The sequence below is a fragment of the Carettochelys insculpta genome, chromosome 12 (genome assembly GCF_033958435.1).
Source record: "Carettochelys insculpta isolate YL-2023 chromosome 12, ASM3395843v1, whole genome shotgun sequence".
In the NCBI taxonomy this organism is placed as follows: domain Eukaryota; kingdom Metazoa; phylum Chordata; order Testudines; family Carettochelyidae; genus Carettochelys; species Carettochelys insculpta.
Window position 1 is genome coordinate 8,827,609 of NC_134148.1, and position 16,173 is coordinate 8,843,781.

Here is a 16,173-nt window from a genome sequence, read left to right on the forward strand (position 1 = left end):
ATTCATGCAAAACAGCCCCTGACCACGACAAAACAGCTCTCACCATGACTAGCAACCAACACCCCTGGGCTAAGGGACAGGAATGTCCCATGTGCACAGGCATGTGGGGCCTGTACAGCAGACCATCACATGAGGACTCCACGGTGTGTCGGGGACAGGGCTGACCATTGTGGACCACCCCCACACTCAACGGGCAAGCAGCTAAGGGGGGTGTGGCCACAGAGGAGTCCCAACATGGGTGGTGGGTGAGCTGGGCACAGCTTTGCCCTCCCTGGGCCACCCCCACACATGCGGCTTGCAGCGCTGTTCGTGGCAGTGGGTGCCGCCTCCACCTGTGGGCATACCTGCGTGGCAGAAGCCGCAGTCCTTGGTGTGTCTGGGATTAGGCCACTGCCTTTGTGGCTAGTCCACTTCCAGCCATGGTAGGGTCTGGCAGGTCCCCCTCCTTCAGGGCTTGTGGCTCATCCAGCCTCCCATGAGGCTGGCAGTGGGCTGGTGCCCATGCCTGGGACTACCTGCTGGGTCTGGGTGGGATACTCTCACTTGCACATGGTTCTATATGCTGGAACCACAGCATGAGGTCCCACCCTAGCCTGCCTGATGATGCTCGCAACATGCTCTGTCTGCACAACCTCCCATCCCCTAAAGTGTGCAACACATGGGATACTTGCCAGAGGCACCCTCATCCAGTTCTGGGGACGCCCTGGAGATGGCCTGGCTGGAGGGGCTAGAGTCCAGGGTGATGGCCAGAATCCTGCCACTGGCCTTGGACCCTGTGTCCGCCTCCAGTAGAGGTTGGATCCTGGGGTGCTGCTGATCTTCCTCCTCTTCCTCAGGCTCCAGGGCAATGGGGACCTTCTCTACAGTGTCGAGGGAGGGTGGTGTCACCCCCTCCCAGGAGCTCGTGCAGCTCCCTGTAGTAGTCCTGCCTCAGATCTTCACCTGGCGTTGCAGGCCCAGACACATACTGGTGGGGTTCTTTAACCTTTGCCACACCTGCTCCTTGGTATATGTGGGGTGGCCCTGTGCCACCTGGGCGGTGGCTAGCCAGGGACATTCCTTTGCTTTGCTGAGGGGTCACAGAAGATCCCTTTCTCAGCCAACATGTCTAGCAAGTCCTGGACCTCGGGCCTGGTTCAGGAGGGGGCTTGCTGATTTGTGCCTCGAGGTGGGTCTTGGGACCCTCATGGTTGCTCCCTCGAGGGCCCTGGGGGGTGTCAGGGTGCCTGGGTCTCTGCCATCTGCAACAGCTCAATCACAGGGAGTGGCTGCAAGGGCGTAGCAATGGTGCCTCTGCTGCTTCCACACACTCAGTTTCCTGCCACAGGGTTTCCCAGGCTCCCTGGGCTTTAAAAAAGGGCCAGAGGCAGGGACCACGGAGCTCTGATTTCTGTGGACATGTCATTCCCTGGGGAAGCTGCCCAGTGCTCTGAAGGACTTTTCTGTCAACAGAAGGCCCCCTGAAATGTCCAGACTGGCTTTCTGTCAACAGAGATCTGTCAGGTGTTCTGCCTCATGGGGGAACAGCAGAACTCTGTTGACAAAAGTGTCACATTCTGTCAATTTACTGTAGACAGAACACTTTGGTAATGTGGATGCTCTGTGGGTTTTGTCAACAAAACCCTCTACCGTACACATAGTCCTTGTGATGAGCAGGAATACCTGTTCCAACAGGGGCGCTCTGTGAGTGGCAGCGTCAATCTTCCCAGTAGTGAAGATGTGCCTTTAGTATTTTTATTTCTGAACTACAAAATGTGGACATTCAAGAAAATAGGATCCCAAAAGATTCATCGTTTGAGTAGATCTTAAAATTCCAGTTCAATAGCTAATCTAAAAAGAAATGCTTGAGTATAAATTCGAGACAAAGTAGTTGAGGTGATATCTTTTACTGGACTATCATGTAGCATGCACAGCCTGTTCTCTCTTAGATCTTAGCAAGATTGCAATAGTCACCACTACTAGTCTTCCTGACCTTTCTTTAGGCTGAAAGTACAGCCTAGAGACAATATGGTGGCCCCAGGGTACAGGGATGTGCAACCCAATTCCAAATGTCAATTATAGGAGCCATTGCATTCAGGGAAGTGCGACATACCAACCAAAGTCAATATAATAGCCCCAACACAAGGCAGTGCAGCCTAGTACCTAGAGCCGTATAAATGTCCTCAGATGCAGGGTAGTGTGACCCAATAGCCAGAGTCAGTATGGCAACCCATCGATGCAGGACAGCCTGTGCAGCCTAATGGCTAGAATCAGTATAATTACCCTCAGACATAAGACAGTGCAGACCAGTGGCCATATAAAAGCCAACAGGTACAGGATAGTACAAACTAATGGCCAGTACTCAGGGGTGGGGTATGCCACCAGGGGTGGTATGAGGGCTTCAGCCCAACAAACTTCACCAGATCCTAACCCAGAGCCCTAATAGTGGCAGAATTGTCACTAGGTCAACAGTAAATCCCACTGAAACATGCTGACATTACTTGGGTCACCCTCCCTGGGTTACTTTCTACCACACTTGCAGAAGTGGGACACTGAGGTCTCTGGGTTCCTCAGCTTAGGTGATTCCCTGGGGCTACACTGGCCACAGATCTCCAGCAAGTTAAGGGTGGAGATGGCCCACAGACAAGGGTGGTGGCAGCTCTTTAGCTAGAGCCTCTACCAAAGGTGCATCCCCTCTGGCAATCCACTGAAAAAGAGCTGGGCTACTCCCTTTTATACTGAGGCAGCAGCTGGAGCACGCCCAGCATGGTCTAAAGGGTGGGACTTCTGCCATTAATAGCGTGGGTTAATGCTTTCGTGTCCAGTGCATGGTATGCACACCTTGTCCCATGGACCAACTTCTGTTAGTGGAAGTTACAAACTTTCAACTTACATACAGCCTTTTTTTCCCACCCTGTAGATGGAAATCGTAGAACTGTATAGCTACCAATCTTACCTCTTACCCCATCAGAAGTTGATCCAGCAAAATATATTACCTCATCTACATTGTCCTGTCATAGCCTGGCACCAACACAACTTCAACAACACTGAAAATAACTGAGTATACACCCTACTTATTGTGGTAAAGAGTAAAACTGTGAAAGTTCTACAGATGAAATTTAGTAAGTTGTATGCTCACTGCATGTAAGGGTCCTAAACTTTTTATCAAAGTCAATGAAAGCATAGAGAAGAGTTGAAGGACTGAAGATGGCAACTGGGATGAAAGGAATCCATGCTTTAAAAAAACTGTAGCATTTTGAAGGAAACTCAGTGACAAATATATCCAAATATAATTGTCTCACAAAGTTTAGTTCTACGTTGTGATTATTAGAACTTCAGAGGACTTCTTGATTATGATCTAATGCATATACTTAAGACAGAATAAACCAACTAGGAGTTTATAGCAAGCCCCTCTTCCTTAACCTCTAGTTAGAATGCTAGCCCTGAAATTAAAAGTTCTGGGTTTTGTTAATCAATATAGAATCAAAAGCATATTCAGAGTATAATTTTAAAATAGCTTTTTAAAAGCAATTACACAAAGACACACTATTTTATGTTTACATAGAGGTAGCCATGTTAGTCTGTATCTTCACAAAACAAAAAAAATCAGTCTTGTAGCACTTTGAAGACTAACAAAACGACTTATTAGGTGACGAGCTTTCATGGCACAGACCCACTTCTCCAGATCTGGAAATTCTGCTGTGAAGAATCTGAGGAAGTGACTCTGGGTCACGAAAGCTCATCACCTAATAAATCATTTTGTTAGTGCTACAGAAGTGCTTTTTTATTTTATGCTTGTGACAGTTTCACTGAAGACTCATGTTTCATTACCAGAATTTCAAAATATATGTCTGAATACATGTATCATAATTTAATAAACGTCTCTAAAGTGTGTGTTATTTTTATTAAAAGTTTTCACTGAGAGAGTTTTTATTATTTTTAATTTAATTTTGTGGCTATTAATTCTTTCAAACATTGCAATGTGCCTTTTGTAATAAACATGCTATATAAAATGTTAATATAATTTCAGATAAAGATTTGATAAATACATAAACACTCAAAAATGTGCATTCAGTTTTACAATTTAGTCAGGGAACTCTCAGCTGATATTTGCACATACCTGTTTCAGCCAAACATTTGTCGTCATCAACTGATTTTTTTCATCCTATAAAAAATTAAACAGCATGTTTTTATGGGAACAATGATTTTACCCTTCCTTTTCCCCGAAGACAACTGTGATTTTTGTTCCAAACAGGTTCATAAGTTGCAATACAAATATATTCATTGAGAAGGTCTCCATATGAAAAATATATTTGCCTATTATTTGCAGTTGCTATTGTTATAGCCACCAACTAAGTTCACTGTAACCAAAATAAGTTAATGACAAGGTGATTTCCCCTCTCCCTCACAGCCAGTGTTGATTTACTTTACACATTCTACAGCTCCTCATGTGTAGTACTTCTGCTTCCCTCTAGAGTCAAAGAGCAAGATGACTAACTGAAAATACAGGGAACAGAAAAAGCCTTTACAGATTTTTTTTTTCCTTTTTAAAAGCAAAATATACTTTCCAAAAGATGTTCCATTAGGAAATATTTTTAAATTAGTAAATTTAAAAAAATTTACATCTTTAATGTTCTAAACTATGCCATGCCAGTAAATTCTCTCTTTTTATGGAACTTACACATTCAAATACTCTATTTTTAATTTTTTGTGTGAAATAGCTTTCCTATATTTTATGTTTATAGAATCACACAACAAAACATTAAATATGAACATAAGTTTTTAAATTGTAGCATTCATTGAAATAGAAAACTCTCTCTCTGCAAACCCTAAAAGCTTCAGTTAAAGTTTACAGAAGACAAAAATAAGCCCAAGGGCCCAAATATTTTCATCTCCCTGTGGCCTCTGACAACTATCTACTTTTCTTTGTTCATCTTCTCTGAGACATTCTTTTTCTGAGGCTTTCCTCCTCATTGAAACTTCTTTTTAAAACAGGCTCATATAAATAAGGGTGCATTTATTGTGTATATACACATATACAATATGCATAACTATTTAATAACAGACTATCAAGTTTTCTCTATTCTAAAAGCTTTGCTCAGTTTTTAGTTCTAAAATTATTTACCATACATACCACATCCACTAACTGAGAGATCGCAAGACCAAACTTAATTTTTATTGTGTCATTCAAGTGTTGGACTGGGCGAACCCATTTTTGATAGTCTTGAAATAAGTGTTGAAACAAACGGTCTTCACTTTTAGCAATGAAAGAAGGTTCTGATATACCTACACAATAAAAGAAAGATGTTTAATATGTACGTATAGTATAATACATTGTATTGATTCTCACAAACATTGGGTTAACTTGATATTATATAGCTTGAGATACGTATGTGTAGAAATTTATTTCTCATTTTAATCTCCTTTTCTGTCTACATTTACACTGCAATTTTTTTCAAGATAATTTACACAATTTGCTCTATGCAAATTGCATAAATTATTTTTAAATACCTTATTCCGAACTTGGTGGCATCCAACAGCACTGAAGTTCGGAACAAGGAGCTATTTTGAATGTTCCATTACTCCTCTTACAACAAGGGGCAGTGGAACCAGGATAGCGTGCCTGAAATAGCAGTGCTATTTCAGGTGCCGCAAAAAGCCATAGCATTGTTATTTCAGGATATCTTTGTATCCCAAAATAGCACAGGCAGTGTAAACGTAGCCTGAGTGTAACAGAGCTCACATCAGCTAGGATTAGCTGGAAAAAATATTAACCTACTGTATTATTCATTACTCTGTTGGTACCATCATACTTTCCAATTCTGAAGCCTGGGAACCTCTATCTCATCATCGAAGAGTAACACTGGAAAAAACTACATAACCAAAACATTTTCTTATGCCATTTTTACATATCATCCAGGTACCAGAGAAGCGTAAAAATCCTGCAGTTTTTTCAACCAATACTTAACCATATTAACGTCCCCCTAAAGGGGCACAAAGTCTCATTCTCTGAAGATGTAAACCTAAAAGTAGCAGCAGCATACAAGGCTGACAGATAACTTACCAGTTTTCTGGCTTTTTGTTTCAGTGTAGTAAGGTGGAAGGAATTCAGGCAAAAGGAATATTTTCATCTACTCGTTCAAAAAGCATCACACACACAACACATTAGTGAATGTTATGAGTACTTCTCTATGAGACACTGGATGCAATTGTTTCAAATGTGAGCAAAATTACTTTCTCTGTTATCCTCATCACTGGGTAAGGTCAAGTTTTAACACTTTTCCTGTATTTCTCGGTTATTTAAGTAGTCATGTTTACTAAATTAACTTATTTGGTAAGCAGACGTTGCAGCTATTTGGGAAGTCAGGGAGCTGAAACTATAATTTGCAGGGGTGGGAAACACACCAAACTTAAGGGAACTTGAAGCAGAAAGTAAATGCAGCCTTGTTGTTGCTCTTCCTCATCCCGCCCAACCTCAAACCCCTCTATCACAGCACGGAATGGCTTAAAAGAAAGTAGAGCAGCAATTCTTCCCTCTCACGCCGGCCAGTTTGCTTTCTATTATATAATTGTTTGCGCTGTGCAGGGGAAGGTAATGTGGTTTCTGGTTAAGAAAATGAACGTATACACTGGAAGAAAATGTAAATGCTCATATACATCACTGAGGTTCTAAGTTGACTGAAACCACTCGGGAAAAATACCTAGGCATCAAAGTGGTCTGTTCAGGGCAGATGGAGCATAAACAAACAAAAACTCAAATAAAATATTAGTACTATTCTCTGTTCCTTTCCTAATACCACCTAAAATATTATAAAGCCATTACATAAATTCATTACTTTACCTCACCTGAAATTCTGTGTTCTGTAGTGGTACCCAACTAAAAGGATATTGCAGACACAGAAACAGTCCAAAGAAGGACAAAAAGGATTAAGAGCCCAAAAAACTTCCATATGAGGAGAGATTATAAAGACTATTTAATTCAGAGAAGAGGTGAATCTAGTCAACATACAGAAGTAAAGGAAATAGTGAATGCTACAGAGAAACCTACTTATCTTGTCTCATAATAGGAGGATAGGGGGCAATAAATGCAATTAAAGTACTACTTAAAACCAATTAGACATTTTAACATGAAAATTAACACACAATTTTCCCTGTGACAAACTATTACGGAGGCAGAGATTAGTAGGATTTAAAAGATGACTGTATGTTCATATGACTATGTTGGCCTCAGTTACTTTAACTAGAATGAAAAAAAAACTATAAAGGTTATTAACCTTCATGCTTTATGACATAAAATAATCATTAACTTCCTAGGATTAAGTCCGTAAAAATATTTTTATCACTTTCCTCTGGTGCCGTCGTCACTGTCTAATTTTGACTACGGAACCAAATAGACCACCAACCATCAGATGAATGTGGCAATATTTATGGTCCTGTTAAAACTCACTCACTCACTCTCTCTCTCTCTCTCTCTCTCTCACACTCACAGAGAAAAGAAAAATGGGTTTGACTGCAGAAGAGTTAACTGTCTCTGCATAGCCTCTGGCAGGAAACCACGCAGCCATATACCTACAGTCATTAATCTCTTTGCATTTTGTTTTTCTCTGATACAGTTCACAGGCCTTTATGCTGTTAATACATAAACCTCAGAAGACAGAAATATCAGTGACAAAGGACTTTTTTTCTTCTAACATGATATAAAAAATATTGCCATCAACAGAAGAGTCATAAATGTCTTTAGTCTTGTACATCGTAGACTGTGTCCTGGGACACAAAAAGGAGAGGCAGGGAGTCATTCACACAACATACCCCTTAAAGCCCTGACCACACTGTGAGCAGCAACCAATACTCCCAGAGGCCACAAGACAGGGATTCCTGTGTGCACTGGAATGTGTAGCCAGCACAGTGGGCCCTGCTGCCTGGGGACTCCAAGGCCTCGCCCCTCAGGGCCTGGGTCTCATGCAGCCTCCCATGAGACTGGCAGCGGGCTGGCACCTGCACCTAGGGGCTGCCTGCTGGGTCTGGGTGAGACACGCTGCCTTGTCGGGACCACAGTGCAAGATGTCTCCTGAGCCAACCTTGTGACACTTGCAGCATACCTAGTCTATGCCCGTCTCCCACACCCTGGGCTGGGTGATGCATGGGGTACTTACCAGAGGGTCCCTCAAACAGCTCTCGGGACACACTGGAAGTGGTCTAGCTAGAGGGGCCTGAGTCCAGGGTGATGCCCAGGGTGCTGCTGCTGACCTCGGACTGTGTGTCTGCCACTGGCTCTGGTGGGGGTTGGGTCCTGGAGTGCTCCTCCTTGGACCCCAGTTGCCCCCAGGAACTCGTGCAGCTCCTTGAAATAGGTGCAGATCCTGCCCCAGACCTCTGCCTGGCATCTTGGGCCCAGGTGTACCCTGGTGAAATTTTTTCACCTCTACCTGCCCCTGTTCCATGGTGTGGGCAGGATGGCCCCATGCCACCAGGCTCGTGACCAGCTGGGCGTAGAAGGGGGCCTTCCTCTGCTTTGCCAAGTGGCCCAGGAGGATCTCCTCATTGGCAGCAGGCTGGCACCTGTGCCTAGGGAATGCCCCAGAATGGCTCCTGAGACCCCCTTCCGGCTGGTTCCTAGAGGGCCCAGGGTGGGGGCGGGTGTCACTTGGTGGCTGGCTCTCTGCCATCTTTCAGGAATCAGCTGCAAGAAATGGCTGTGAGGGTGTGTGGACAAGCAGCCTGTGGCTCTGCTGCTCCCACACTCACAGCATCCTGCCACAGGGTTTCTGGGGCTCCTTGTGGCTTTAAGAATGACCAGAGAAGGAGACCACAGAGTGCCAACTACTGTGGACAGGTGCCCCAGGGGCAGCAGTCCAGAATCACGGAGGACTTTTCTGTTGACAGAAAGCTCCCCGGGAACATCCAGACTGGGTTTCTGTCAACAGAGATCTGCAGAAAGAGGCATTCTGCCTTATGGGGGATGCTGTCGACACAAGTGCCACATTCTGTCAATTTACTGTCCACAGAATGTCTTGGTGAAGTGGACACACTCTGCAGGTTTTGTCAACAAAACTCTCTAGTGTAGACAAAGACTGTAACAATCCTGGCTTCACTGTGGCCTCTTCCATTGAATTCCATCAGTCTAGGAACATAATGGGGAAAAGGCATCATTCTTGCTGACCAGGGAAATGGGAGTGAGGGCAGAAAAAGGGGCATGAATGTTCAAGAAGGCTGCAACTAAATAACTGATGTGGAAATCTGGAAGAGGGAAAACATCTGAAAAGTTGAAGGAGAGGAAAATTAAGAAAAGTGTACAAACTAAAGTGAGAAGTGGAAGGAGAGAAAGAGACAGTACGAAGGACTTTAAGGTTAGAAACATTTTATTCAAACGAGTTTCATTTAATCTTTATGCATCATGGAATAAAATTGACAATTTTGTAAATATTTATACAAATAAGGAATAACGCTCAGGCTCCTGGCAAGTTGCCAGGACGACCCTTGATGTATCAGTGCACAACCTCTGCAGCATCATGTGTCCACAGTAGAATTTTGCTCATGCAGCTAGACTGTAATCTCTTATACATAGGTATGTACTGCCCCATGTGTTATACAAATCAGGTATTCTTTCTTCAGTATGTAACAGTAGTAGATTTCAGAAGATATATATGTTTTCCAGTAAATCAAACTAAGGATTCAATTTCTGGACAGAGTGGAACTGGGCACAAGCTCCTCTTCCCTATTTTCCAGTAGACAGTAGAGAAAGATCACTTTTTATATATTCGTAAAAGGAAGCAAATTCACTTAAAAGTAACACCATGATAAGTAAACTGAGTAAAAAAAGCAAGAAACTTTGTCCTAGAATTCTAACAGATACAGTTTCTTTCAGAGTTCACTTCAGAAAACTAATTCTTATCCTTTAGGTTGATATTCCGTATTACAAAAAACTTCACCCACCTAAAGGCACTTGTCTCATTTTATTTAGTAATACACAACCACAGTTTGTAAAACTGGCACATTTGTGGAAGAAAGTTAGTATGTACATGCTCACATAATGCTGCATAGTAATAAGCAGAAAACTGAAGTTTAATTTTCAAGAATTTGGAAAGCATACATAGTAGCCAAGTCATATGTGATTTAGCTCATGGTGTGATAAGTTGTTTATCAAAATAACTTATAAAGGATTTTTCCCACAATTCTCTATTCTAAGCGCTTGTCTACACTACCACCTTCCTTCAAAGGAAGGATGGTAATTAGGGTGTTGGGAGTTTACTAACAAAGTGCTGCAGTGCATAGGCAGCACTTCATTAAGCAAATTCCCCCTGCAGCAACTTCGAAGTTTTAAACTTCAAAGTATTGGCACGCGTCTAGGAGTACGACAAAGGAGTAAGGGGAGTTCGAAGTTGCCCCGGCACTTCAAAGTACCGGTGGGTGAACCGGGGCTAGCCATGTGCTGGTACTTTGAAGTTTAAAACTTCGAAGTTGCCACAGGGGGAATTTGCTTAATGAAGTGCTGCCTATGCACGGCAGCACTTCATTAGTAAACTATGAACACCCTAATTACCATCCTTCCTTCAAAGGAAGGTGGTAGTGGAGACAAGCCCTAAATGTAGTTTACTACCCCAACATACCAGTTTCCAAAAAACTGGATTAAACATCACTAATTTGTATTTTTCAGCAAATTTCAATTTTATTTTAATTAAAATGGCCAAGAGACAAACAAAATCTCACCTCAAATATATGCTGACAGTTCTCACTGAAGACAAAGCTGCAGGTTTGTTGGACCAATAGTAAGATTTGGATCCACAAAAGTAATTGGCTATGGCCTTTTTTTAAGAACAAATAGCCCTATATAATTATTCTATTATGATAAGACTTAGTGAAAATATATCATTCTTCCAAGTACTATGATTCACAATATCTGCAAACACTTTCAGCATGATAGTAAGGATTTATTGCATTTTAAACTAAAGAGTTCAGTTTTAATACAGTTTTTACATTTATATCCCAGTCTACAAAATGAAAATCAGTTAAATCATTTCACTTCTGCTTCGAGTTAATTTAACTTTCAGGCTTTCAATACTGCCATCTTAGGACTTCAAACTGGGTGGAACATTTACCTAAAACTAAGTGTTTAGAAGTAACATACTTTCCATTACTCTTAAATTCTGAAAAAGCAACATCTGTATTCTGGCTCCAGCTTGAGCTGACTGCATCCTTTTCATCTTTTATAATTATTTCCAACATATTTTTGTTTTGTGGAGTGTTTTATACATGTAAATTACACAAGTCAAATCCTTGCTTTGGAATTAGCCCACAGGACTCTAAAGGGTTAATTCCATGAACAATCAAGCAGAATTTTGTTATAAATCCATAATAATGGCATTTCCACAATAAGAAAGATTTGTTATGTATCATAATACAAATGCATTGTTTCCCTTGGACATTTAGATAAACACACAAAGCAAATATATCACAAATCCATGACCACATCCATTACAAGTAAGTGCAATAATTTTTAAGATGTGGTGGTATTTGTAAATGTGTAATAGTAACAGAGGGAAAGCTGTGCTAGTCTATATACTATCAAAACAAAAAAGCAGTCAAGTAGCACTTTAAAGACTAACAAAATAATTTATTAGGTGAGCTTTCGTGGGACAGACCCACTTCTTCAGACCATAGCCATACCAGAACAGACTCAATATTTAAGGGACAAAGAACCAAAAACAGTCAAACCCTTAGGTACAATCGCATTTGCTCTGATCCTACTGACAGAGACCAAAAACTACAAGATCTTTACCAAATATTCATAAACCTGAATTACCCACCAAGAGAAATAAAAAAACAAATCGACAGGGCCAGACAAATATCCAGAGACCAGCTACTCCAAGATAGGCACAAAAAAGCCAAGAACAGAACACCAGTGGTCATCACCAACTCAAACCACTGCAACAAATTATTAAGACCTACAACCTTTCCTTAATCAGGATGCCACACTCCAGAAGGCCCTAAGTGACCTGCCTGTTCTCGCCTACAGACAACCTCCCAACCTTATGCAGATTCTCACCAACAGCCACAGTCTATACTGCAGGAACACCAGTCATGGAACTTTTCCTTGCAAATAAGCCTGCTGCCAGCTTTGTCCACATATCTCGTCTGGAGATACCATCACTGGATCTAACCATGTTATTTACAGAATCACAGGCACATTCTCATGTTCCTCAACTAACATCATATGTGCCATTGTATGTGAGTGAAGCAGGGGTGTGTGCTGGCTCCAACACTGTTCGGCATCTTCTTTTGCAGTTCTGCTCAAATACGCCTTCAGAACTGCTACAGAGGGCATCTCTCTCTGCACAAGAACGGACGGCAACCTCTCCAAACTGTCGAGGCTTAGAGCGAAGACCAGGGTGCTTACGAAGCGTCTAAGGGAGTTCCTTTTTGCTGACGATGCACTTATTGCTGCTCACGCTCAGCAGGAACTGCAGTCACTCATAACTCACTTTGCAGATGTATGCATGGAATTTGGCCTCACAATCAGCTTAAAGAAGTCTCAGATGATGGGCCAAAACGTGGGTAACAAGCCATCTATCAGCATCCTAGACTACGAACTGGAACTCGTCCATGAGTTCGTGTACCTGGGCTCGACGATCTCGGACAACTTGTCACTTGATAGCGAGATCAGCAAGCGCATTGGAAAGGCCACCACAACGTTCTCCAAGCTGACGAAGAGAGGATGGGCTAACAATAAGCTCACTGTACACACCAAGGTGCAGGTCTACACAGCCTGTGTTTTGAGCACACTGTTGTACGCCAGTGAAACATGGACTTTGCGCTCAAAACAAGAGCAGTGGCTCAACACATTCCACATGCGCTGCCTTAGGCGCGTACTCGGTATCTCATGGCAGGACAAGGTCCCCAATAGTGCAGTGCTTGAGAGGGCAGGCACTGCCTCCATGTTCACCCTTCTCAAACAGAGGCGTATGCGCTGGCTGGGCCATGTCTCACGCATGACAGATGGCCGAATACCGAAGGATCTCCTCTTCGGCAAACTGGCGTCTGAAAAAAGGCTGAAAGGGCGACCTAAATTGCGCTACAAGGACATGTGCAAGCGTGACCTCAGTGCTCTCTCTATCACTGTGAACACCTGGCATTCACTCGCCTCAGACAGGCATGCCTGGAAACAGGGAGTGAAGGAAGCTCTTGCTATGTATGAAACTACCTTGGTGAAGGAAGTGGAAGACAGGCGAGCCCTCAGGAAGATCCGTGCCCTTGATACCAGAGCAACATCTGCCTACTGCTGCTCACAGTGAGGAAAGGACTGCCACTCCCAGATTGGACTGCACAGCCACAGAAGACGCTGCTCAAATCAGTCCAACTGGGGCACAAACCCATAATCCCTCGGGATCGAAGGATGCCTACTAATGTGCCAACAACGCCCAGATGCTTTGTATATTGGACAGACTTCAAACTCTCTTAGACAAAGAGTTAATGGGCACAAAAGAGACGTAAAAACACTCCTGATCCACAAACCTGGTAGCCGGCATTTTAATGGAGTTAGCCATTCTGTTAATGACTTAAGATTTTCCGCGTTACTGGAGAACAATTTTTGCAACACTCTTGAAAGAGAGGATGAATCATAGAATCATAGAAGAGTAGGACTGGAAGGGACACCGAGAGGCCATCGAGTCCAGCCCCCTGCCCTCATGACAGGACCAAGCACTTTCTAGACCATCCCTGAAAGCCATCTATCTAACCTTGTCTTAAATATCTCCAGTGATGGAGATTCTACCACCTCCCTTGGCAATTCGTTCCAGTGTTTGATCACCCTGACAGTTAGGAACTTTTTCCTAATGTCCAACCTGAACCTCCCCTGCTGCAATTTAAGTCCATTGCCTCTTGTTCTATCCTCAGAGGCAAGGAAGAACAAGTTCCCTCCCTCTGCCTTATGATACCCTTTTAGATACCTGAAAACCGCCATCATGTTGCCCCTCAATCTTCTCTTTTCCAAACTAAACAAGCCCAATTCTTTCAGCCTTTCTTCATAGCTCATGTTCTCTAGACCTTTGATCATTCTCGTTGCTCTCCTCTGGACCCTCTCCAATTTCTCCACATCCTTCCTGAACTGCGGTGCTCAGAACTGGACACAATGATCCAGCTGAGGCCTAACCAGTGCAGAGTAGAGCAGGAGAATGACTTCTCGTGTCTTGTTCACAACACACCTGTTAATGCATCCTAGAATCATGTTTGCTTTTTTTGCAACAGCATCACATTGTTGACTCATATTTAGCTTATGGTCCACTGTAACCCCTAGATCCCTTTCTGCTGTACTCATTCCTAGGCAGTGCTTTCCCATTCTGTATGTGTGACACTGATTGTTCCTTCCTAAGTGGAGCACTTTGCATTTGTCCTTATTAAGCTTCATCCTGTTTACCTGAGCCCATTTCTCTCTGAACTTTCTTTTATATTCAAATTCAACACATTAACATGTGGTTTGAACCAGGGATGGGAATTTTCTGGGTCACTATAGGGGCTCGTTTGCATACCTGGCTTAATCTAATTCTTGACTCCCCCCCTCTGCCCCTCCACTCTTTGATTTGCTCACCTTGATGATTTTTTTTCTGATTTGTCCACCTTGATTACTGTTTTTGGTTCTCTGTGCCTTAAATATTGAGTCTGTTCTGGTATGGCTATGGTCTGAAGAAGTGGGTCTGTCCCACGAAAGCTCACCTAATAAATTATTTTGTTAGTCTTTGAAATGCTACTTGACTGCTTTTTTGTTTTGTAAATCTGTAAGTGTGCAGAGACAAGTTTGCTTGACAAGGACAAAGAAAAGCTCAACATCTAAACAAGGCTGCTTAGGGTATCTCCTTCTGCTAAATAACACGGTGTCTGTTTAATAATGGCCTCAAAGCCTGTAGCTTCACAGACAAAAAAAAACAAGCAGTCCTGTAGCACCTTAAAGAATAACAATTTTATTTAGCTGGTAATGAGCTTTTGTGGGTAAATCCCAATTTTTCAGATTCTGGAGCAGAATTTTTTTTGTTTTGTTTAATAATGGTCTGTCTAGATTACTTTAATTACCAATTAAATACAAAATTCCTCTGATTTCACCTCTCCACTGTCCCTAAGAATTGCAACGCTAGTGCTCGAGCCCTGACTCGTCCTCCAAATCAGATTTTAACGTTTTTCAGTCTGGACTCTAAGAAGCTGACCTCGCGTGCAAAATTAAACAAAACGTGAGACTTTCTGAAGTCCTGCAGCGTCGTCCAGCTAAACTGCGTTTGCCATTTTTGCAGAGCGTTTGTAATGCCAGCTGCGCACCAGACTGCGCCACTTCATCTCACAAGGTCCCAAACGGAACTATTCCAGGGCGGGGAGAATAACGAGGGACGATGAGCTTTACCCGGGCACCACCCGCACCGTGTTCCAGCTCTTCACCCGCTGGGGCAGGCAGAGTGCCCTGCAGGCAGCTTGTGCTAGTTGAACCCCAATGTTTAACAGTGCCATAAATTCGTGATTCACCCACCCACCCGCAGGACCCGCTGCGCCGCATCCCTCTTCTCCGACTCCTCCTCGATCCCCACACATTTCTCCCAGCCCCCTTCACCCTCCCGAGCGGGGAAGGCGACAACCTACCCGTGTGGGGGGGCCGGTCGCTGCCCCTGGCGGCGGTGGCTCTGCCGGCCGGACCGGGCACCCCGAGCAGAAGCACGAAGAGGCAGATGAGGAGGAACAGGGAGCAGCTACCAGGGAAGAGAACGGCGCGCGCATGGCTTCCCCGCTCAGCCATCGTGCTGCGCTACCCTACGCTGCGCAGCGCCGCCAACCGCGAGCCGCCGCCTCAGGCGCTGCGAATCAGTAGCTGCTCTGCGCTCTGCCCTTCGCCGGGAAGGCTCGTGGGAGAGGAGTGGGCGGCGTGCAATGAGAGACGCCCACGTTGGGGCGCGCGGGAAGCCGTTAGGGGCTCGCTGGGTCAGCGCGGCGGGCTGCTGTTCTCCTGCTCTAAGGGGTGGGATGTGGGAGGAGGATGGCCTCGGAGCTCCCTGCACTCCTGGATCTTGCCCTGGGCGGGACCCACTCGTTTTCCGTCCTAAAAGCGGGCGGGGGCACAAGATACCCGAGGGCGGTGCTAGCCGTAAAGTGAACGGAATAGAGTGAGGGGCTTATGCTCTGAAGCCCCCTGCCTCGTTAAGCTAGGCCTGGAGGGAGCACTAC

At 44.0% G+C, this 16,173-nt stretch overlaps 1 protein-coding gene across 2 annotated transcripts in view; it reads right to left on the bottom strand.

Moving 5' to 3' along the window:
• CHRNA5 (cholinergic receptor nicotinic alpha 5 subunit) overlaps positions 1-15,973 on the bottom strand; it is a 35,714-nt gene extending 19,741 nt beyond the window's left edge. For both annotated transcript variants that reach the window (XR_012647213.1, XM_075007243.1), the window contains exons 1-3: positions 15,595-15,973; positions 5,114-5,265; positions 4,100-4,144 (exon numbers count right to left, since the gene is read on the bottom strand). Coding sequence is in view for 1 of the 2 variants with exons in the window: in XM_075007243.1 (XP_074863344.1) it covers positions 4,100-4,144; positions 5,114-5,265; positions 15,595-15,748 (351 nt within the window). In the remaining variant the exon portion in view is untranslated. The remainder of the gene's footprint in view (positions 1-4,099; positions 4,145-5,113; positions 5,266-15,594) is intronic.
• Positions 15,974-16,173: the final 200 nt, after the last annotated feature.